General features: G+C 47.8%; 1 protein-coding gene across 7 annotated transcripts in view; it reads right to left on the bottom strand.

Annotated features, from left to right (window-relative positions):
- The window catches only part of PHAF1 (phagosome assembly factor 1), a 42,658-nt gene that overhangs the window by 5,348 nt on the left and 15,261 nt on the right, over window positions 1-22,049 (bottom strand). For 4 of the 7 annotated variants that reach the window (XM_054453867.2, XM_054453868.2, XM_054453869.2 and 1 more), the window contains exons 4-11: window positions 17,101-17,184; window positions 11,846-11,889; window positions 10,652-10,731; window positions 10,266-10,360; window positions 8,886-8,983; window positions 8,684-8,796; window positions 3,022-3,155; window positions 2,539-2,622 (exon numbers count right to left, since the gene is read on the bottom strand). In XM_054453867.2, the coding sequence (XP_054309842.1) occupies window positions 2,539-2,622; window positions 3,022-3,155; window positions 8,684-8,796; window positions 8,886-8,983; window positions 10,266-10,360; window positions 10,652-10,731; window positions 11,846-11,889; window positions 17,101-17,184 (732 nt within the window). The remainder of the gene's footprint in view (window positions 1-2,538; window positions 2,623-3,021; window positions 3,156-8,683; window positions 8,797-8,885; window positions 8,984-10,265; window positions 10,361-10,651; window positions 10,732-11,845; window positions 11,890-17,100; window positions 17,185-22,049) is intronic. The other 3 variants (XM_063654382.1, XM_063654384.1, XM_063654383.1) reach the window with 2 other exon arrangements.

Below are 22,049 nucleotides of genomic sequence, written 5' to 3'. Positions count from 1 at the left end.
CCAGCCTGACCTCTCTCTAGGACTTGGACCTGGATTTGATGCCATCCAGTGAATACTTCCCTCCTATCCGCTACTCTTCTCAGCTTCATATCCATCCAGCTGCTTGGGCCCCTGACCTCAGGGTCACCTCTGACTCTACCCCTGTACCCACAGCCAACTAAGTCCTACTGAGGCCAGTCCATTCTCTCCATTTTCCCTGTCACCTATTGATGGCAGCAATGGCCCATCTGGAGTGGCCGCTGCGAGGATGACGACTGGAGCAGAGGAAGTGTGGCCGGGACCTCTGTTTTCCCACAGAACTATGCAGAGCCTGTGGGAACTGGGAACAGGTGAGAGCCCTGGCCTCTACTAAGTTGGCAGGGCAGGAACCCATGCTCCTGGGTGTAGCTGCAGCCTCCCAGCTGCAGCTCCAGACCCTGGCATCCCTGCACTCTCAGGGGCCCAGAAGGCCCCTTGCGCCGGCAGGCTTGAAAGTGCCTGCTCCCACTACCTGGCCTCTCCCTACTCCCGGTGCCTGCTCTGGGGAGGAGCAAAGTTGTGGCTGAGCCCAGGCGCTGTCAGGACCTGGTTGGGAGTGCACACGCTCAGGGCAGCACTGACACGCTAGCCCCCTGCCGCCTTGGCATGAATAGCATGGGCACCATGGATGACATGTTGATGGTGGTAGGAAGCAGAAGGGCTCCTGGGCGGAAAGGGCTGGGTCCCAGGTGAAACCTCACCTTCAAGCCAGGGATGGCCTCAGGCCTGGGGCCGGGCTGCCAGCTCTGGGTAGTCTGTGCATGGAGTGAGAATTTATGGTGCTTTCTCCGGGCCTGCTCATGGACCAATCAGCATGCACTTCCTCCCTTCTGAGCCCATAAAAACCCCAGATTCAGCCAGACTTGGACAGACGTCAATACTACCAACTGTGGGAAGGAGCTACCCACTTCACGTCTCCTTGACTCCTCAGGATGACCTGCCTACAGAAAGAAGCTACCCACTATGGGTCTTCTCTCTGCTGAGAGCTAGACACTTGTCAGGATGACCTGCCTGCAGAAAGGAGCTACCCACCATGAGTCTCCTCTGAACTGTTCTGTTGCTCAATAAAGCTCCTCTCCTTTTTGCTCACCCTCCAGCTGTCTGCATACCTCATTCTTCCTGGCCGCAGGACAAGGACTTGGGACCCACCGCATGGTGGGACTGAAAGAGGTTTAACACAAATAGGGCTGAAATGCCCTGCCCCGCTTTCCACATTGCCGGTGACAAGGAGAGAAGAGCTGCAGCCCTTCAGGAAGCCCAGACCTAGGAGCTCCCCGAGCCAGAGCTGTGACACCCTGTTTGGGGCTCTGTGGTTCTGGGTGTCTCCAAGCTTCCGGGCGCCACTGCATTCTCCTTGTCCAGACATGGGTGCCCGCAATGGAAGCTGCTTGCAGTACACGTGATCTAGCCTCACCCTTACATAGAGCTGGTGCCTCTGCTGGCGCCTGGAGCTGCCTGCCCCACCACAGCAGTCAGCATGCCTGGATGGGCGCAGTGACCGGATGCCACGTTCACTCGCTTACACACCCCTTGCCGTTCCATGCTTGGCTTGCCCTTGGCAGGCATGGGATCCAGGCCGGTAGCGCGAGCTAAGCGCAGCCTGCCAGGCTGAGTGAGCAGAATGAGCCCAGCGGGACCAAGCAAAAATTGGGGCAAAGGCGCCACCGGCCACATAAGTTTCTGGCTGGAAAAGTGACACCCTAAGGTTCTTGAGATACTATCATCACTGGCCCTTGAACCAGAGGTCCAGCTGCAACAGCACTGTTCCCTCCTGCCGCCATCCTACTCTCAGGAGTTCATGACCTGACAGCAGCTCCCCTACTACTCCTGGCTCCTGTGTTTGGTCTTTCCCACTTAGGCAGACTCAGTCTCTCCTCACTCCCTCTGTGAAATCTACTGTTTGCTACCTCAGGACCTCAGATCCTAGAAGGCTCAAAGGTTACAAGACCCATGGTCCAGGCCAGCCCTGCCCTCTTGAGATGTTTCCTGCTGAAACACTGTTTATACAATAATTTCTCATGTCTGCAACTCACCCACCAGCTGGACTGTCCGCACTGGCCAGCTACCAGCTATATCCAGCTCCCTGGGTCCACAGCACAGGGCTACAGCAATGCCTCTGGGGTGGTCCTCTAAAAATATACAAGCACACCCCACTGTCTCCAATCCTTTTCAGTCTCCATTTTGTGACTCAAGAAGAGGGTCCTATGCTTTACAAAAGGGCAGTTCTCCAAAGAGCTTAATCTGAATGATTTCCAAGGCCTCCATCTGTGGAACATGTTTCCCTCAGAAAAGAAGTCAACATGTACCAGGGAACCTAGTGTTTCTGAGCAATCCTGGTTGCAAGAAAGGTCTACTTTGGAGTACCAGAGCCTATGCAAAACAACCCTGGGCAAAGCCAGCTGGGGCTAGGTTCCCCAATGCCCAGGCATGGTTCCAGCTGCATGTGGACACACAGATCTGCAAAGGTGCACTGCCCACCCCAATAGAAATGAAGGGCTTCTCTGAGGAATCACAACTTACCACTCCAAGAGTGAAGTAGTTAAAAAAGTAGTCATTGCACTTCGATGGAACTTGTTTATGAGGGGAAGGAGAATGAATTTTCATCTGTAGGGAAAAAATAACCATAAATTAAAATTCATCCCTCTAATATAGTTCTGGATTAACCGAAAGTCTACAAATTGTGTTACATGTGTAACATTAAGCTGCGGTACAAGCAAGAGTGTGGGGAGTCTCAGCTGCTGGTGTTGACCAATCTAGGAGGAGAGGGGGCCAGCTGTCGTTGACTAGGGACTGCCTTGGTCTCTAAGGAAAGGTAGGCACTATGGAGAGGGACAGAGTCAGGGTAATTGGACTACAGGGGTTAGAAAACAGTTTTCAATTTACTTTACCATTAGCTTTACTTAGAACAAGTTCTATGGGAAAATAGCAAACAGTTTATACTCAGTATTAAATTGGTGTTGATTAAAAAAAAGAGGGAGAGAGACTGCAACATAATTCCCCTACCTTGTCTTCTGATTTATAGAAGACTTTGTGTGGAGAGCCAAGCATGCTAAGAACATCTTGGCAGGAATCACCAAAATACACTGAACGTTCAAATACCCGCATCTTGGCATCTGCTAATAGGCCAGGTCCACAACCTGCAAAAAACAAGAGAGAGAGGTTGTCAGGTTATGGTTAGGACCAGAGACCCTCTCTGGGGGTGCCAGAGCAGCTACTGGCTGCATGCTACATTATTAGGTCTGGCAAGGGGCAAGACTGCATGCAATCAGAAACATCAGGTCACCAGGGCTTAAGACTGTACAAGAGATCACTATCTATTCAAAATAATGCCAGGGACTTATTCAATCCCCCACATGTGACATGAAGCTCTGGATACTTCATTCACTTATTCATTCACTATTTTATTGCCTACCATGGGCTAGGACATTGTGCTAGCTGTTGAAGAAACAAAAGTGAACAAAAGCAGTGCAGTTGCAGTTTCTGGCCAGACGTGGTGGCTCACGCCTGTAATCCCAGCACTTTAGGAGGCCAAGGCAGATGGATTGTTTGAGCTCAGAGTTTGACACCAGCCTGGGCAACATGGTGATACTCCGTCTCCACAAAAACATACAAAAATTAGCTGGGCATGGTGGTGGGTGTCTGTAGTCCCAGCTACTTGGAAGGGTGAGGTGGGAGGATCACTTGAGCCCAGGAGGCAGAGGTTGCAGTGAGCCAAGATCACACCACTGCACTCTAGCCTGGGTGACAGAGTGAGACAGTCTCAAAAAAAAAAAAAAAGGGCAGTGCTGTTTTTTCTCCATAAGCTCCATCACTGGAGCTTATGCGTGCTGGAGAAGACCTTAATCAGATCATCACACAACTATGGCAACTATGGTAAGATGCAAGGATTTATGTTAAGAGGTACTCCTTGGCCGGGTACGGTGGCTCTTGCCTATAATCCCAGCACTTTGGGAAGCCAAGCGGGGTGAATTGCTTGAGCTCAGGCGTTCAACACCAGCCTGGGCAACATGGTGAAACCCTGGCTCTACAAAATATAATATAAAAATTAGACAGGCGTGGTGGCACACTCCTGTAGTCCTAGCTACTTGGGAGGCTAAGGTGGGAGGATCACTTGAGCCCAGGAGGCAGAGACTGCAGTGAGCTAAGATCACACCACTGCATTCCAGCCTGGGTGACAGAGTGAGACACTGTCTTAAAAAAAAAAACAAAAAAACTACAAAAGTACTCTCAATGGTAACCCCTAACCAGAGACACTGAACCTGTAAAACCGCTCTATCAACAAGTAGAGTGAAGCATGCATTACTTGACTCCCTAATTCTACACAAACACCTGACAGAGCCCTCCAACCCAGACAAGAGCCATTATCACTCAAAAGGGACAAACCAGCTAAGTGGAGGAATAAAAGACCTTCTGATTTGCCAAAAGTTTATGCTTTGGGAAGAATCTTTAAGCTCTGACTTTTTCTAATAAAACATTTCAGAAATGATTAGTTAATGACACACACACAAACACACAAATGTAGAAGTGGTTGTGGCATGGTAATAAATACACCAACAGTAAAAATTTCCCCATTTTGTGGAGGGAGAGACAAGGTGTTTTGCTCCCACCCCCCAGCAAAAAAAAAGGAAGCCAAGAATCTGAGAAGGATTGTAATTCTTGGTGCCATGATAATCACTGACACCATCTTACTCAGCACAAGGCTTTACAGTTGTCAAAGTTCTCTCATGTGTAACAATCCATTTGCTATATGCAGAAGCTTCAGAGAACCCAAATCTGAAATAACTAGGTACTGAGTTCAACTAACCCAAGAATCTCTATTCTCAGCAAGTATACACTGAGGGGCAAATAAAGGCTTAGGCAAGCCTTGGGTGACCTATAGAATCCACCAAAAGTCCTGTCAAGCTGGACTCTGGGCCCAAAGTATCCAGTGGCCTAACACATTTCTTCAGGCGCCAGATACGTGTGGATGTCAGATGGGGGCTGCAAGGAAGGAACCCTTCAAAGGTGAGCCTTCTCTTTTGTCTCCCTCTGCTTGAAGTACATCCAGGTATAATTACCAAGAGTTTCAGCTACTTTTTAGATTGTGATTCCCCAAAGTGTGTCTTTCTACAAATTACTGTGGAGACCCAGATGGCTGAACTGACTCCCTGCATTAAAAGCATCACTGCAGCCATATTCCATAAGGAAGGATATGAGAAATGAGTGGGTTGAGAAACTTGTGCTTGCCACAGGAAACTCTCAGTGAAGACGATAACCCTTTGAGGCCCTGACTTAACAAACCATTTGCCCTGCTGACAGTGTAAGCAGTGAGCAGTGTGACTGCTGGGAATGTGCTGTACAAGGTGCAGACATAATTGGCTGAGAGCCCACCCTCAACAGGCTCCTCCTGCTGTCGCCTGGGATGATTAATGACCCTGATCCTTGACCACCCTGCTGTTTCAAGCAGTGATCCTCTTGGGAAAACACACTAAATCACTTGACCTTACTGCCACATCTCAATTCTCTCAAAAACTATGGCTCAGGCTGGGCGTGGTGGCTCACACCTGTAATCCCAGCACTTTGGGAGGCTGAGGCGGGCGGATCACTTAACGTCAGGAGTTTGAGACCAGCCTGGTCAATATGGTGAAACCCCATCTCTACTAAAAATACAGAAATTAGCCTGGCATGGTGGCACACGTCTGTAATCCCAGATACTTGGGAGGCTGAGGCATGAGAATTGTTTTAACCCAGGAGGCAGAGGTTGCAGTGAGCTGAGATCACGCCACTGCACTCTAGCCTGGACAACACAGCAAGACTCTGTCAAAAAACAACAACAACAACAAAAAATCCCAAAACCATAGCTCAAGCATGACACTCCTTTAAGTGGTTGTTCTGTCTTGGCTAGAAAATCACATTTTAAGAAATTCGTAACGTGGAGGTTGTGAACTGTCTAACTGTTCACAGAAGTGGGCTCAGAGCTCATATACCAGATTCTTTTTTTTTTTTTTTGAGAAGGAGTCTTGCTCTGTCGCCCAGGCTGGAGCACAGTGGCGCTATCTTGGCTCACTGCAAGCTCCACCTCCTGGGTTCACGCCATTCTCCTGCCTCAGCCTCCCGAGTAGCTGGGACTACAGCCGCCCGCCACCACGCCCGGCTAATTTTTTCTATTTTTCAGTAGAGACGGGGTTTCACTGTGTTAGTCAGGATGGTCTCAATCTCCTGACCTCGTGATCTGCCCGCCTCGGCCTCCCAAAGTGCTAGGATTATAGGCGTGAGCCACCACGTCCAGCCTATATAGCAGATTCTTAATAATTAAGAACCATTTGGGAGGCTGAGGTGGGAGGACCGCTTAAGGCTAGGAGTTTGAGACCAGCCTGGGCAACATAGGGAGACCACGTGTCTACAAAAAAATAGAATTAGCTGGGTGTGGTGGTGTGCACCTGTAGTCCCAGTTTCTTCAGAGGCTGAGGCAGAAGGATTCCTTGTGCCCAGGAGTTCAAGGCTGCACTTAGCTATGATGGTGCCACTGCATTCCAGCCTGGGTGACAGAGGGAGACCATGTCTCAAAGAAAGAAAAAAGAAGCAAAAGAAAAGAAGAACCAATGCCTCAGAAACTGATGCAGGAACCCAATTTACGAATAAATGCTGGCTAGGCAATGAGCTCCACGAAGGTTCTCAGCTCTCTTTATGGGAACAAACTCCACGCTGAAGCTCCCAGTCCCGTTAAGCACGATCCACAACCCAAAGCAGCCGAAGTTGGCCAGGCATGGGAATGTCACAAAATGAGGCATGGATCCTGGAGGGACCAGCTACTGAAGGTGGCAACTCTTTTTTTTTTTTTTGTGAGACGGAGTTTCGCTCTTGTTGCCCAGGCTCCAGTGCAATGACGCTATCTCAGCTCACTGCAACCTCTGCCTCCTGAGTTCAAGCGATTCTCCTGTCTCAGCCTCCTGAGTAGCTGGGATTACAGGCGTGCATTACCACGCCCAGCTAATTTTTGTATTTTTAATAGAGATGGGGTTTCATCATATTGGTCAGGCTGGTCTTGAACTCCTGACCTCAGGTAATCCGCCCGCTTTGGCCTCCCAAAGTGCTGGGATTACAGGCATGAGCCACCGCACCCGGCCAACTATTTCTTTTTGTTGTTGTTGTTGTTGTTCATGGTTGGCAAAACTCTTGCCAAGGTGTGGCCAAACCACAATTCAACAAGTCCCGTCTGCTTGCCTATGCTGAGAACTTGGCATTAAGGGTAGAAAAAGGGGAGCCAGGCATGGTGGTGCGTGCCTGTAGCCTAGTCAGGAGGTTAAGGCAGGATTGCTTGAACCCAGGAGTTCAAGGCCACAGTATTCCACTGCACACCAGCCTGGGCAATATAGGGAGAAAAGCTGGGTGTAGCGGCTTGCACCTGTAATACCAGCACTTTGGAAAGCCAAGGAGGGAGGATCCATTGAGCCCAGGAGTTCAAGATCATTCTGGGTAACACAGCAAGACCCATCTCCACATACACAAAAATTAACTGGGCATGGTAGCACACGCCTGTGGTCCTAGCTACTTGGGAGGCTTAGGTGAGATCACTTGAGCCCAGGAGTTTTGAGGCTGCAGCGAGCTATGATTGCACCACTGCACTACAGCCTGGATGACAGAATGAGACCATCTCTAACAAAACAAAACAAAACAAAACAAAAAAAGGTACAAAAAAGGGGAGAGCTGGCCAGGTGCGGTGGCTCACGCCTGTAATCCCAGCACTTTGGGAGGCTGAGGTGGGCGGATCATGAGGTCAGGAGTTCGAGACCAGCCTGAACAACATGGTGAAACCCTGTCTCTACTAAAAATACAAAAATTAGCCGGGTGTGGTAATGCGTGCCTGTAATCCCAGCTACTTGGGAGGCTGAGGCAGGAGAATCGCTTGAACCCGGGAGGCAGAGGGTGCAGTAAGCTGAGATCGTGCCACTGCACTCCAGCCTTGGTGACAGAGCAAGACTCTGTCTCAAAAAAAAGAAAAAAGAAAAAAAGAGAAAAGGGGAGAGCAGTAGCACTGCAACCCACAGGATGCATCTCCAGGAAACACTTGGGAACTGTCACAAAGCTATATAAGCACACAGCAGGCCTATGTGCATGCTGAGAGAAGCAGTGCATCTTATTAAGATTTGCTAATTATAAGACTATGTCCAGTCCCTTGACAAAACTAAACAAAAGCTTTAACCAAAAACATCTGCATCATTTGTCTTCTACCAACTATGTGGCAATGGACTGAATGCTTTTGTTTCCCCTAAAATTCATACGTTGAAATCCTAACCACCAAGGTGATGGTATTAGAAGGTCAGGGCTTTGGGAGGTGATTACATTATGGAAGCGGAGACCTCAGGATTGAGATCAGTGCCGTTACAAAACAGACTCCAGGGAGTTAACTAGCCCCTTGCACCATATGAGGATACGGGGAGAAGTCTCTTCTATGAACTAGACTGCAGGCGCATCCAGATACTGAATCTGCCAGTGCCTTGATCTTGGACTTCCCAGCCTCCAGAACTGTAAGAAATAAATTTCTGTTGTTTAGCAGCCACTCAGTTTATGGTATTTTGTTATAGCAGCCTGAATGGACTAAGACACACCCTAAGCACGTGGGATTTTAGACTGTCTCAACATGGGTATAATGCGGAATGTACCAATCTCAAAGCCAGTCACTGACCTGCAGCAAGTAGGCGAAGTCGTAAACCTGCAGGTCCAGTTCCGTCTCGAAGAACATCTACACTCTCAGCATAGACATTGCCCAGGAAACAGCTCAGAGGCATCATGGGAGCCCTGGGGACAGACACAGAATGAGCAGAGGCTTGGTTCTTTCTCTCAGGCAGCCCAGGCCTTAGCATGAAACTCATGCTCCTTATACTTACTTTGTATCCTGTAGGCTGTTGCCACTGTAGATATACATTCGTTTTACAGTTGCTCCATGGGGTATCTGGAGAGAAGCCAGGCCATGGGCAAAATTGGGCTGCAAACAAAGGTCAAGAGTTTTACTTAGGGCACTACAGGTCATGGGACTCAGGCTCTGGTCTTCCCTGTCACTCATGGTCTTCAAGAGCTGCTCAGGTCAAAGGGTCAAAGTGTACCCTCAAACCTGGCTCTTTGGCTCTGGGTCAGTAAACTCCCCAAAACCATGCAAGTCCACCTTTAATTCCGCTTGGTTTTCCTTTTCTTTTCTTTCTTTTTTTTTTTTTTGAGGCAGAGTCTCATTCTGTCACCCAGGCTGGAGTACAGTGGCATGATCTCAGCTCACTGCAACCTCCACCTCCCGGGTTCAAGTGATTCTCCTGCCTCAGCTTCCCGAGTAGCTGGGACTACAAATGTGCACCACCACAACCAGCTAATTTTTTTTTTTTTTTTGAGACGGAGTCTCGCTCTGTTACCCAGGCTAGAGTGCAGTGGCATGATGTCGGCTCACTGCAAGCTCTGCCTCCCGGGTTCACGCCATTCTCCTGCCTCAGCCTCCCAAGTAGCTGGGACTACAGGCATCCGCCACCACACCCGGCTAAATTTTTTGTATTTTTAGTAGAGAGGGGGTTTCACCATGTTAGCCAGGATGGTCTCGATCTCCTGACCTCATGATCCGCCCGCCTCGGCCTCCCAAAGTGCTGGGATTACAAGCGTGAGCCACTGCGCCCGGCCTGTTTTTTTTTTTTTTTAATATTTTTGGTAGAGATGGTTTCACCATGTTGGCCAACCTGGTCTCGAACTCCTGACCTCAAGTGATCTGCCCGCCTTGGCCTCCCAAAGTGCTGGGATTAGAAGCATGAGCCACCATGCCCGGTCAGTTTTCCTTTTCTTCATAGGGGAAAATGCAGAAATGCTTCCTTAATTAAAATAAGCCTTAGAAAAGCTTATCATTTTCACAGCCCCAAGGATGAATGAAATGTTTGCAAAAACAAAGGTAACTGAAAATCCAGTGGATGAAATCTCCAAATTCTAGGCCACCAGGAAAACTGTTGATTAGGAGCTTGAAAATAAGGAATGAACGAACTTATCTCTGAAAAGTGAGCCTCACCTCACTCCATTGTGGGAAGTATCCTCTTCCTCGGAATGCCAGCCTGAGCATTGTTCTTCCTCTGTCAACCCACCCACTCTACCACTTTACCCCGTAAAGAGCTCAAATACATGGAAACCAAAGAAAGTCTGCCTATCTAATACCCACTCCTCTATTCCCATCCCATGACACCGTCTGCTGAGCCATACCACAGACACTGGGCAACAAACACCAGGGGACAGGAAGGGCTAACCTCATACTTTGGAGCCTCAGTCCATGAGTCTAACTGAAAAGAGAAAGACAGTCCTCTGAAGTTGAGATGGAAGAGCTGCTCAGCGGAGTTGTACACTGTTGGGGGTGGGGGAGAAGAAAATAACATGGTTGACTGGCATCTGAAATGGCTAACATAAACCAGCCTGGCAGGGAGTAATGACTGACAACACCTTCCCTGTGGCTTGTTTCTAAACTGGCCTACTAGGTTGAAAACAAGGGGGAGGATGTTTCCTTCACACCCAAGTACCAACCCCACAATCCTATGGGAGCCTGACTCCAGGAAGTGGGGTGGGATGGCACTACCGGGCAGGTTTATTGCTATGAACTGCCACTGATGACCAGAGGAATCAGATGGACTTGGCTTACCTCCAGGATGGGTTGCGCCAAAAGACTGGTCAATCTGTTCAATGGTAGGAGCTATGGCCTGAGAATTAAAATGCACGCCACTGAAAAACAAAAATATTTTTTAATACTAGGCTTCACAAGATGGGCCCACAGATCATGTGAGATAGTAGCTGGGAGAGTTATTTTTAAGACACAGGCAGGTGAGTCTCTAATTATATCAAAATACAAAGTTTAATTAGAGAACTTTTAAATAAGAGAATTAATGAGGTCAGGAGAAGGTCAATTCTCATGAGGCTGATATACAGAGTTGATCCTCTGGAGCTTTATGACACCAGTGACTCTTAAGAAAAAGGTAGAGATGAGAAGCCACCAGACTCTGAGGTATGAAGGCCCCAATAAAACTAAAAGACAACTAGAACCTGCAGGGGCCAGTGGTACCACACATTTGCTTGTCTACTCCTCTATCAGCAAAACTGCCTGAGCCTGCCCCAGGAATCAGGTCCTCTTCACACCCTCAAAAAGGGAAAGGGAAGCCAGTTAGGGAGACTTACTGAAAGGAGTATTCTATCCCTTGAACCCAGGAGGCGGAGGTTACAGTGAGCCGAGATGGCGCCACTGCACTCCAGCCTGGGTTACAGAGAGAGACTCCGTCACAAAAAAAAAAAAAGAAAGAAAGAAAGGAAGGAGTATTCTAGATTTTTAGATGCAGGCATGCTGCCTTGCCATAATGGGGGCGCAACAACTTTGGACTGTGCATGTCATCCCTGCTGTAATTCTAAAAAGTACATTATAGCTCTAAAATGGTGGTCTCTTTGGCATTCTCTTCAGCATATGCTTTGGAGTCAGACCTATCTGGTTTGTCCCACCTCTATTACTCATGAAAACATGAAAAGAGGTGCCAAGAGAGGCTGTCAGCGGGAGGGCAGCTATGACCCAGGAGACTATCACATCACCTCTGAGCTGAGGTCTGGCTTTGTTGAGTGGATTAAGTTAGATGACATACATGCGAAGTGTTAAACACATCACATATTCTTAATGAGGTTTACTTCTCTTCTCCAGGAAACTGAGCAGGCTTGAAGGTTGCCTCAGGAAATCATAGCACCAGGCTATAATTCACATCTGTGACAGATGTGAATCTTTACTAACTTAATGAAGGTAGTAGATATGGCCTGTCTATACCAAGTGTGACATATATCAGCAGGGGAGAAAACTTACCAATATTTTAACTTTACTTTAGTCAAATCATATACTTCGATCACCTAAAAAAAAGTTTAAGAGTTGTCAATGCTCTGAAGGTGATGACAGACTAAAAATGATTAAAAATACATTTATAGAATAAATAGTAAAAAAAAAAAAAAAAAAAAAAAATTACCAATAGAAATTTTATGGAAGCACTGCATGTTATCTTTTGTTCTCATTTAAAATTTTTAAAAAAACTTTTTGTAGAGATAGAATCTTAGCAAAACTAAAAAACTATGTTGCCCAGGCTGGTCTCAAACTCCTGGGCTCAAATGATCCTCCTGTCTTAGCCTCCCAAAGTGCTGGGATTACAAGCATGAGCCACCACGACAGTCCTTTGTTATTTTGAAACCGGGGAGAAAACACACAGCATAACCTCCTAGCTTCCCTCTCCTAGTGGACTGCTCAACGGATGTCCATGGATGCTCTGGGTCAAGGCTCTTACATGCAGTCCACTTCTGGGTCAGGCTGGAGCACACACCACCCTATAGGACAATGACCTCTTCCACAGACATGAAGCTTGTTAAGGCTCTGCTTTGGACACTAAGCCCCCTTCCTCCCATCTCATATTTTGCTGCATTTTAAAAGCAACCACGTCAGGTTGCTTTAGAAAACAGCTTATTTTAGCCGGGCACAGTGGCTCAAGCCTATAATCCCAGCACTTTGGGAGGCCCAGGTGGGTGGATCTCCTGAGGTCAGGAGTTCCAGACCAGCCTGACCAACATGGTGAAATCCTGTCTGTACTAAAAATACAAAAATTAGCTGGGCGTGGTGGCACACACCTATAATCCCAGCTACTCAGGAGGCTGAGGCAGGAGAACTGCTTGAGCCCGGGAGTTAGAGGTTGCAGTGAGCTGAGATTGCGCCACTGCACTCCAGCCTGAGTGACAGAGAGAGACTCCGTCTCAAAAAAAAAAAAAAAGGCCGGGTGCAGTGGCTCACGCCTGTAATCCAAGCACTTTGGGAGGCCGAGGCAGGCGGATCACGAGGTCAGGAGATCGAGACCATCCTGGCTAACACGGTGAAACCCCGTCTCTACTGAAAAATACAAAAAATTAGCCAGGCGTGGTGGTGGGCGCCTGTAGTCCCAGCTACTGGGGAGGCTGAGGCAGGAGAATGGCATGAACCCGGGAGGCGGATTGCGCCACTGCACCCCAGCCTGGGCGACAGAGCGAGACTCCTTCTCAAAAAAAAGAAAGAAAGAAAGAAAGAAAATAGCTTATTTTGAAGTTGATTTTGTTTACAAAACAAAAAGATGGAGGGGGAGGTCTATCCCGTTAGAAAGCAAGCCATAATATTTGTCACACAAGTGTGACAGTATTCAGTTATGTCCCTGATGAAGAGGATCTGGTTGAAACAAGAAAGCCTCAGGACCTTTGTGAAGCTTGCTCTTTAATGGGTTCAGCCTCAGATGAAATTCTAAGAACTCAGGGCAGGGCAGAGATAAAGGAAAAGGCATCACCTAACACTCCGCCATCAGTGGTGCCAAGTAATAAGCACTATGAAGTCCTCCATGCAATGGTGTCAAGGGCTTGGCAGCCAGCAGCACAGGTAGGGGCTCGGAGCACCATCTACCATCCTCCAGCTGGGAGGTTTGGCTCTCATTGTGGAGACACAAGCAGAGCTGGCTCAATATCTGTTTGTCCTGCCAATCTGAGCCTGATTGTGGAAGAGGCTGTGGGGCATTGTATGCAGGAACATCTGGCACTGCCAAAGAAACTGAGACATAATAGATAGTAGGTTCGCTTTTGGCCAGAGACCCTATCCCTAACTTTATTTAGAGACCACAACACTGAACCAAATTGGAAACCTCTTGACTATAATGTAGCTCTTTTGATCCTATCTGCTAGAAAGAACTGCTCCCTCTGCTAGGCCGTCACAACACTGGAATGAACCCTTTCCTCCATACTTGTGTATTCTGTTAAGTGGTCCAATAAGTTAAGTCCCTTGAGGGACCCATTATTTGCATAGGGAAGGTGTTCAATTCATGTTAGGCAATTCTGCCTGGTATGAAGCTTGAAAGCATGAAAAGAAGTGCCAGGAGGGGCTGTGGAAGGAAGGGCAGGGGAACAGCTATGATTCAGAAGATAGCCAGTGTCCCCTGCAGAATATCTGGGCATGGGAGTATACCATGCCAAACTGGCATGCCATTTCACTGAGGCCAGAGCCTTGCCTAGCAGAGAGCCAGAAGCCCTCCTGCTCATAGCAGGCGCAGGCACTCACCTCCCTCACTTCTATCCCTACAGCTGGCCAATCATCCCCCAAAGCTTCCCACCACCCGCCCTGTGGAAGTGAGCCTGCACGATGTTCCTCCTGTATCACTGGCACCCCACCTGCCAACAGCTATACGGGTCCAACACATATAGATGCTTCGACCCTGCCTGATCAATGGGAAAACAGTGGACCAGAGCTAATCACAGGGCATGAAGCAGCACTTGTGGCAATGGACCCAGAGTGCTGGATATCCTGGAGTCCTTCATGTCACTAGGAGCATCAATAAGCAGATTTCATCTCTTGAAGCTTGCTGCACTATAGGGACGAGCAGCTGGGAAGGCTAAAGCCCATGATTTTCCACCTCTGGGCTACAGAAGCTCCTGATTTCCCCAGAGGGGAAGAGATGTGGCAGCAGCCAAGATAAAAATGGAAAAGACAGGTGGCTGTAAAGGTTGTGACTTATAAAGCCTCATTCCACAGGGCTGTCTCTCTTAGGCTTGAGGCAGGGGGTGGGGAGCAACTGTAGGAGGCAGCACCAGAAGAGGTGGATTCTGAAGGTGTTGGATGGAAGGGCAGGAAGATAGGTCAGGTCAGGCTGGTGCCAATCAAAAACATCTTGGTGATTACTTGCTCAGTTTCCAGAAGACTCAGGCAGGACCCCAGTCTCTCCTTCATGGGGATCCCACAGAAGGCAGAAGAGGATTGCTGATTCGATTTTATCTCCTTTCCTATCCAAAGGTACCTCCCATTCCTCATATTTCTGTAAATTTCTTCAGCTTTTCTCATTTATTTCCCAGATCCATCAACAGAGTCTAAGTGGTCAGCCACCACATATTGCCAATATCCAGTTAAAAGCCTGGCATCAGGTAAACTACTTATCCTCTCTGTCCCTCGGTTTTCTTGCTAGTAAACAGTACCTACTCACAGGTGGGTTAGGATTAAATTAGAAAATGCATGTGAAACACCCAGCCATGTGCCTAGCATATACTAAGCACTCACTAAACATATGACATTGTCTTCACCATGCTGTGATTCTATGGGCTGCTGGACATCCCTTTTGTTGCCCATTTAGGTTACTTCCAGCTTCTCATTACCATGAAATGCCATTACCTTCCCCCAGTGTTTCTGGGTTACATTTTCTAAAGTGGACTTTTACCAAGTCAAAGGGAAATGACTACTTGTAAAGGCATTTCCATGTTACCAGATTAATTTCCCCCCAATTGGTTTTTTTTTTTTTTTGAGACGGAGTCTCGCTCTGTCGCCCAGGCTGGAGTGCAGTGGTGCAATCTCGGCTCACTGCAAACTCTGCCTCCCGGGTTCACGCCATTCTCCTGCCTCAGCCTCCCAAGTAGCTGGGGCTACAGGCGCCTGCCACCACGCCCAGCTAATATTTTGTATTTTTAGTAGAGACGGGGTTTCACCGTGTTAGCCAGGATGGTCTCAATCTCCTGACCTCCTGATCCACCCGCCTTGGCCTCCCAAAGTGCTGGGATTACAGGCGTTAGCCACTGCACTCGGCTCCAATTTGTGATTATGCCATATTGAAGATCATCCTCTGCCCTTTCCCAGTGTGGAACTTCTGGCCATGGAGACAGGATAGAATGAGGAATTCTAATTCCACATACTGATTCTCTTTCCATGTTTTATTTTCTCTCCTTAGCAGTTCACTTGTGACAAGGATGATGAGAACTGGGAAGTACCCAAGTCTTTTGGAAAGGCTACTCCATAACCCAAAAAGGACAACAACTCTGGCATGCCACTGCCCAGGGCCCATTCAACCTCATGACTTTGAGGCATGACTCTGGTGTCACATGACTAACCTGTGAGGCCCAGGCATTTGTAAATAGGGTATATCAAAAACAGACTGAACTGGGCGCGGTGGCTCATGCCTGTAATCCCAGCATTTTGGGAGGCCGAGGCAGGTGGATCACGAGGTCAAGAGATCAAGACCAGCCTGGCCAACATGGTGAAACCCCATCTCTACTAAAAACACAAAAAACTAGCTGGGTGTAGTGGCACGCACCTGTCCCAGCTACTCAGGAGGCTGAGGCAGGAGAATTGCTTAAACCTGGGAGGCGGAGGTTGCAGTGAGCCAAGATTGCACCACTTCACGCCAGCCTGGGTAATAGAGTGAGACTCTGTCTCAAAAAAAAAAAAAAGACTGGGCTGGGCACAGTGGCTCATGCCTGTAATCCCAGCACTTTGGGAGGCTGTGGCGGGCGGATCACAAGGTCAGGAGTTTGAAAACAGCCTGGTCAACACGGTGAAACCCCATCTCTACTAAAAATACAAAAATTTAGCTGGGCGTGGTGGCATGCACCTGTAGTCCCAGCTACTCAGGAGGCTGAGGCAGAAGAATGGCTTGAACCCAGGAGGTGGAGGTTGCAGTGAACCAAGATCGAGCCACTGCACTCCAGCCTGGGTGACAGAGCTAGACCTCATCTCAAAAAAAAAAAAAACAAACCAAAACCAAAAACAAAGAAAACCAGACTGGACTGAGACAGGTGTTAGCATATTGCACTCAAATGCCAATTAAGATAGCCCTACATATTAGTAAGTTGTTTTTTTACATTTCCTCCCCAGGGTTAAAGAATCAACTCATTGCTGGTGTTGTTAACCCAAGCCCCAGCATTCTAGGAAGAACAGTTTCCATTTTCTAACCAAGTTACAGTGTTTGACAAAAGAATGAAGTAAAACTATCTTGTTTTCCTATTGGACATGAAAGCCCCCTCCCCATAGCATGTTTCCCAAATCTTCAACACTCTTTCACCTTCCCCTCTGGAGCCTGGGAAAGCAGCCCTTCCCAGCCTCTTTCTGACCATCCCAACCCACTTCCATCTTCCCTCTTTTTAGGGGAACAGGCACAGCTTCAGTTCCCTATATTGTAGTGATCTCTGAACCAAAGAAGTCCACACCTACTTATAAGTTTTTGAAACATCTCACAATAGCACATACTAATTAGCTCCAGAAAGACTGGCCCAGCTGGACATGAAACATTAGTTGTCATTTATAGTTACCTTAAGTCTCTGATTGAAAGCATCAAACATTAGTTTGATTCCGTCCTGAGTCAGGTTAAGAATGAGGTCATGGCTTAGAGGAGACTACAAAACAAAAATAAAATACATTCTGAGTAACTGATTTATTCACTAAGCACCTACTGAAAGCCTTACAATATAAATGCAACACACAGGGAATATCTAAGTGCAGACAGTCCCTCTCTCCTCCAGCTAATGATGCTTGGAAACCAGAAAAAAACTGCTGCATGAACATATGGTGTTTTTTACTTCTAGCCTGCAGCTGCTGTTTCTTAATATTGGCTGAAAAGAGCCTCTCCCTTCTGGGCTTCAGTAAAAATACCTGGGGAAAAGGGACAGAGTTATATGAGTATACAGGTCATTCTCCTTTCAGGCTCCAGGCTCCACATCTGCAAAATGAAGTTCACTGCCATCGAACCTACAGAGCAGTTGGTGAGGAATACAGGTCATGTGAAAAGGCCTAGTCCAGGATCTAAACTCAGCAGATACTGCTTATGCCTATCAGCTGAACCTACATCCATTCACACTCAGGCTGTTCGTACCATCCACAGGGAACACATTTTTATTCTTTGATGGTTTAGATCAAATTCTAGGACAAAGAAATATACTGTGGTCTGATTTTGAGATGACCTTCTTACCCTTTTTCTCTCTCCCCCCAGCCTCCCATCCCATTTCATTTGTGCTTCTTCCTGAAAAGCCGAAGTCTAAGATCTAAAGAGTCGCATTTCTGCATTTGCCCCTCCTGAATCCTGGGGGAGGGGAGTAGCAGAACAAAGCAGTGGACAGAACCCTGGTGACCTTAGGTAACTCTCAAAACTTCTCTGAGCTCTGGTTTCTTCATGGGAATACTTTCATCTCTTCCCTCCAGGGTTGTTATGAGGACAGAGATAGTAGGTCAGAAAGCATCTAGCCCAATACCCGGCACACAGCACTCTCTTCTTGTGTCTGCCCCATCTGCGTGCTTCTGGTCCAATGCAATTAATTCAAGGATTCAATGTCTGAAGATTCTCCACAGCCCTGATCGAGGCTGCCCAATAGTAGAAGGAAAAACACCATCTAAAACCCCACCCTTCTTTAACACATGGATGCTCAAAAGGTTTAGTTTCTTTATTTTTTTTTTAGATGGATCTCTCTCTGTTGCCCAGGCTGGAGTGCGGTGGCACAATCTCGGCTCACTGCAAGCTACACCTCCCGGGTTCACACCATTCTCCTGCCTCAGCCTCTCGAGTAGCTGGGACTACAGGTGCCTGCCACCACGCCCGGCTAACTTTTTGTATTTTTAGTACAGACGGGGTTTCACCGTGTTAGCCAGGATGGTCTTGATCTCCTGACCTCGTGATCCATCCGCCTCAGCCTCCCAAAGTGGTGGGATTACAGGCATGAGCCACCATGCTCAGCCAAAGGTTTAGTTTCTTTACAGAGCTTCTCAAGTTAGACAAAGTGAATGATGGAGATATGGCTATCAGAGACAGAGACATAGGCTGGAAGGCCATAAGCCACTGCTGGTGTTGGCCTCATTGGAGAAATTCTCTCCTAAGAGTCTTTTGGGATTAGGGCAGGTTGCTTCCTTCCATCCCATTGATCCCCACAAGGCAGCAGGCCCAGATAGTACCATCATGCTTGGCAAAAACTAAAGGAAGAATGTTGTATTTTCTAGTAGGTCTATATGAATGTCTAAACCATTAGGTCTCAAGCAAGATAATGGAACAATGAACTCTGACCTTGGATTACCAGTATCAACCCAGAACACAAAGTTCCATTTTGGAGAGAGCCATTCCATGGAATAAGCAGAGTGAAGCAACATTTTAGTCTCTTTCAGGAATCTTGCTTGGAGGAGGAATGTGCCAGGATCTGGATTTTCCTATACTTTCCCAAGATCTGATCTTTTTTTTTTCCTGGCATTGTTATAATTCAGGATATAACCTAGCAATTTTCAAAAGCAATCAAATTACTCTCAGTCAATGTTTTATTAATACTTTATATCTCTAAAACCAAAATACACATGTACTATGCGGTATTTAAGCAGGTTCTTCCAGTAACCTAGCTGTCCTTCATATGAAGCAGTTCAGTAAAATCATCTGCTACTAGTTGTTAATATCTTTTCCCTCTAAGAAGGATGGGACATACTTGACATTTCATTTCCAAGGTGTGATTTGCATAGAGAGAAGAAGATATTTCTGAAATGTTTAATGCAGACAAAATTTCTGCATTTGGTTTTCTGCATTTGGGAAACAAAGAGACAAATGGGTAAGGAAGGGAAGAAAGTAGACAGAAGAAGAGGACAGGACCCAAATTTAAGAAGCATCACATTGGTTGGGTGCGGTGGCTCATGCCAGCACTTTGGGAGGTCGTGGCCGGCGGAATGCTTAAGGCCAGGAGTTTGAGACCAGTCTGGGCAAATATAATGAGACCCTGTCTCTACAAAAAAATTTTTTTTGAGATGGAGTCTCACTCTGTTGCCTAGGAGTGCAGTGGCACAATCTCGGCTCACTGCAACCTCTGCCTCTCAGGTTCAAGTGATTCTCCTGCCCCAGCCTCCCGAGTAGCTGGGATTACAGGTGTGCACCACCACACCTGGCTAATTTTTGTATTTTTAGTAGAGATGGGGTTTCACCATGTTGGCCAGGCTGGTCTCGAACTCCTGACCTGAAGTGATCTGCCCGTCTCGGCCTCCTAAAGTGCTGGGATTAAAGGCATGAGCCACTGCACCTGGCCAAATTTTTTGTTTTTAATAGCCAGATGTGGTGGTGCACACCTGTGGTCCCAGCTACCCAGGAGGCTGAGGTGGGAGGACGGCTGGAGCCCAGGAGTGGCAAAACTAAAGGAGGAAGGTTAGGGGAGGTTGCAGTGAGCCATGATCATGCCACTGCACTCCAGCCTTGGTGACAGAGCAAGACGCTGCCTCAAAAAAAAAAAAAAAAAAAAAAAAGCATCAGATCAGAGTTCTGAGAGACCGTCTCCTTTTGATCCTCATCCAAAGATTATCCTAGGCTGGGTGTGGTGGCTCATGCCTGTAATCCCAGCACTTTGGGAGGCCAAGACGGGCGGATCACTTGAGGTCAGGAGTTTGAGATCAGCCTGGCCAACATGGTGAAACCCCACCTCTGCTAAAAATACAAAAATTAGCCAGGCGTGGTGGCATGTGCCTGTAATCGCAGGTACTCGGGATGCTGAGGCAGGAGAATCGGTTGAGCCTGGGAGGTGGAAGTTGCAGTGAGCCAAGTCGTGCCACTGTACTCCAGCCTGGGTGACGGAGCAAGACTCTGTCTCAAAAACAAACAAACACACCCAAAGATTATTCTATTATCAAGAAACTATACTGTTTTACATAAACATAACCAGATTACTTATTAATATGCCACAACTCTCATGAATTAGAAATGAGAAAAGCAGAGATCTAAATCAGGATTCAGACTCAAAAACCCATTTTTTTTTTTTTTTTTTTGAGACAGGGTCTTGCTCTGTCACCTAGGCCGAAGTGCAGTGATAAAATCATACCTCACTGCTCATGATCCTCCCACCTCAGCCTCCCGAATAGCCAGGATTACAGGTGTGTGCCACCACTCCAGGTTAATTTTTTATTTTATGTTGCCCTGGCTGGTCTCGAACTCTTGCAGTCAAGCAATCTTCCTGCCTCGGCCCTCCCAAAGTGTTAGGGTTAGTGGTGTGAGCCACAGTGCCTGGTCGAATCCATATTTGCTAATGTGTTAAAATTGCTTAGAAGATATTGGGGAAAATCAGCTTAATGCTAACACTGTTTATACCTAAATACTGGAATAACAGACAATGATGGTGGTGATATAAGAAATAAATTTTGGCCGGTCATGGTGGCTCACGCCTGTAATCCCAGCACTTTGGGAGGCTGAGGTGAGAGGATCACTTGAGTCCAGGAGTTTGAGACCAGCCTGAAAAACATAGTGAGACCCCATCTCTACAAAATATAAAAATAAATTAGCCAGGCATGGTGGCATGAACCTGTGGTCCCAGCTACTCAGGAGGCTGAGGTGGGAGGATCACTTGAGCCTAGAGGATTGAGGCTACAGTGAGTTGTGATCGTGTCACTACACTCTAGTCTGGATGACAAAGCAAGATACTGTCTCAAAAAAAACTAAAATAAATTTTCTTAAAAGTTAAATAGGCCAAGCCCGGTGGCTCACGCCTGTAATCCCAGTACTTTGGGAGGCTGAGGCAGGTGGATCACCTGAGGTCGGGAGTTCGAAACCAGCCTGACCAACACGGAGAAACTCCGTCTCTACTAAAAATACAAAATTAGCTGGGCGTGGTGGCACATGCCTGTAATCCCAGCTACTTGGGAGGCTGAGGCAGGAGAATAGCTTGAACTCGGGAGGCAGAGGTTGAGGTGAGCCGAGATCGCACCATTGCACTCCAGTCTGGGCAACGAGAGCAAAACTCTGTCTCAAAAAAAAAAAAAAAGCCCCCTCCCCCTCCCCCTCCCCCTCCCCCTCCCCCTCCCCCTCCCCCTCTCCCTCTCCCTCGGTCTCCCTCTCCTTCTTTTTTTGGTCTCCCACTATTATCGAAGCTGGACTGTACTGCCATGATCTCGGCTTGCTGCAACCTCCCTGCCTCGGGCTCCTGTGACTCTCCTGCCTCGGCCTGCCGAGTGCCTGGGATTGCAGGCGCGCGCCGCCACGCCTGAATGGTTTTTGTATTTTTGGTGGAGACGGGGTTTCGCCGTGTTGACCGGGCTGGTCTCCAGCTCCTGGCCTCGAGTGATCTGCCTGCCTCGGCCTCCCGAGGTGCTGGGATTGCAGACGGAGTCTCGCTAACTCAGTGCTCAATGGTGCTCAGGCTGGAGTGCAGTGGTGTGATCTCGGCTCGCTGCAACCTCCACCTACCAGCCTCCTGCCTTGGCCTCTTAAAGTGCTAAGATTACAGCCTCTGCCCCGCCGCCACCCTGTCTAGGAAGTGAG

The sequence above is a fragment of the Pongo pygmaeus genome, chromosome 18 (assembly GCF_028885625.2).
Source record: "Pongo pygmaeus isolate AG05252 chromosome 18, NHGRI_mPonPyg2-v2.0_pri, whole genome shotgun sequence".
Lineage (NCBI taxonomy): Eukaryota > Metazoa > Chordata > Mammalia > Primates > Hominidae > Pongo > Pongo pygmaeus.
The sequence above is the reverse complement of the archived record's forward strand: the minus strand, read 5'-3'. Positions and strand labels throughout refer to the sequence as shown.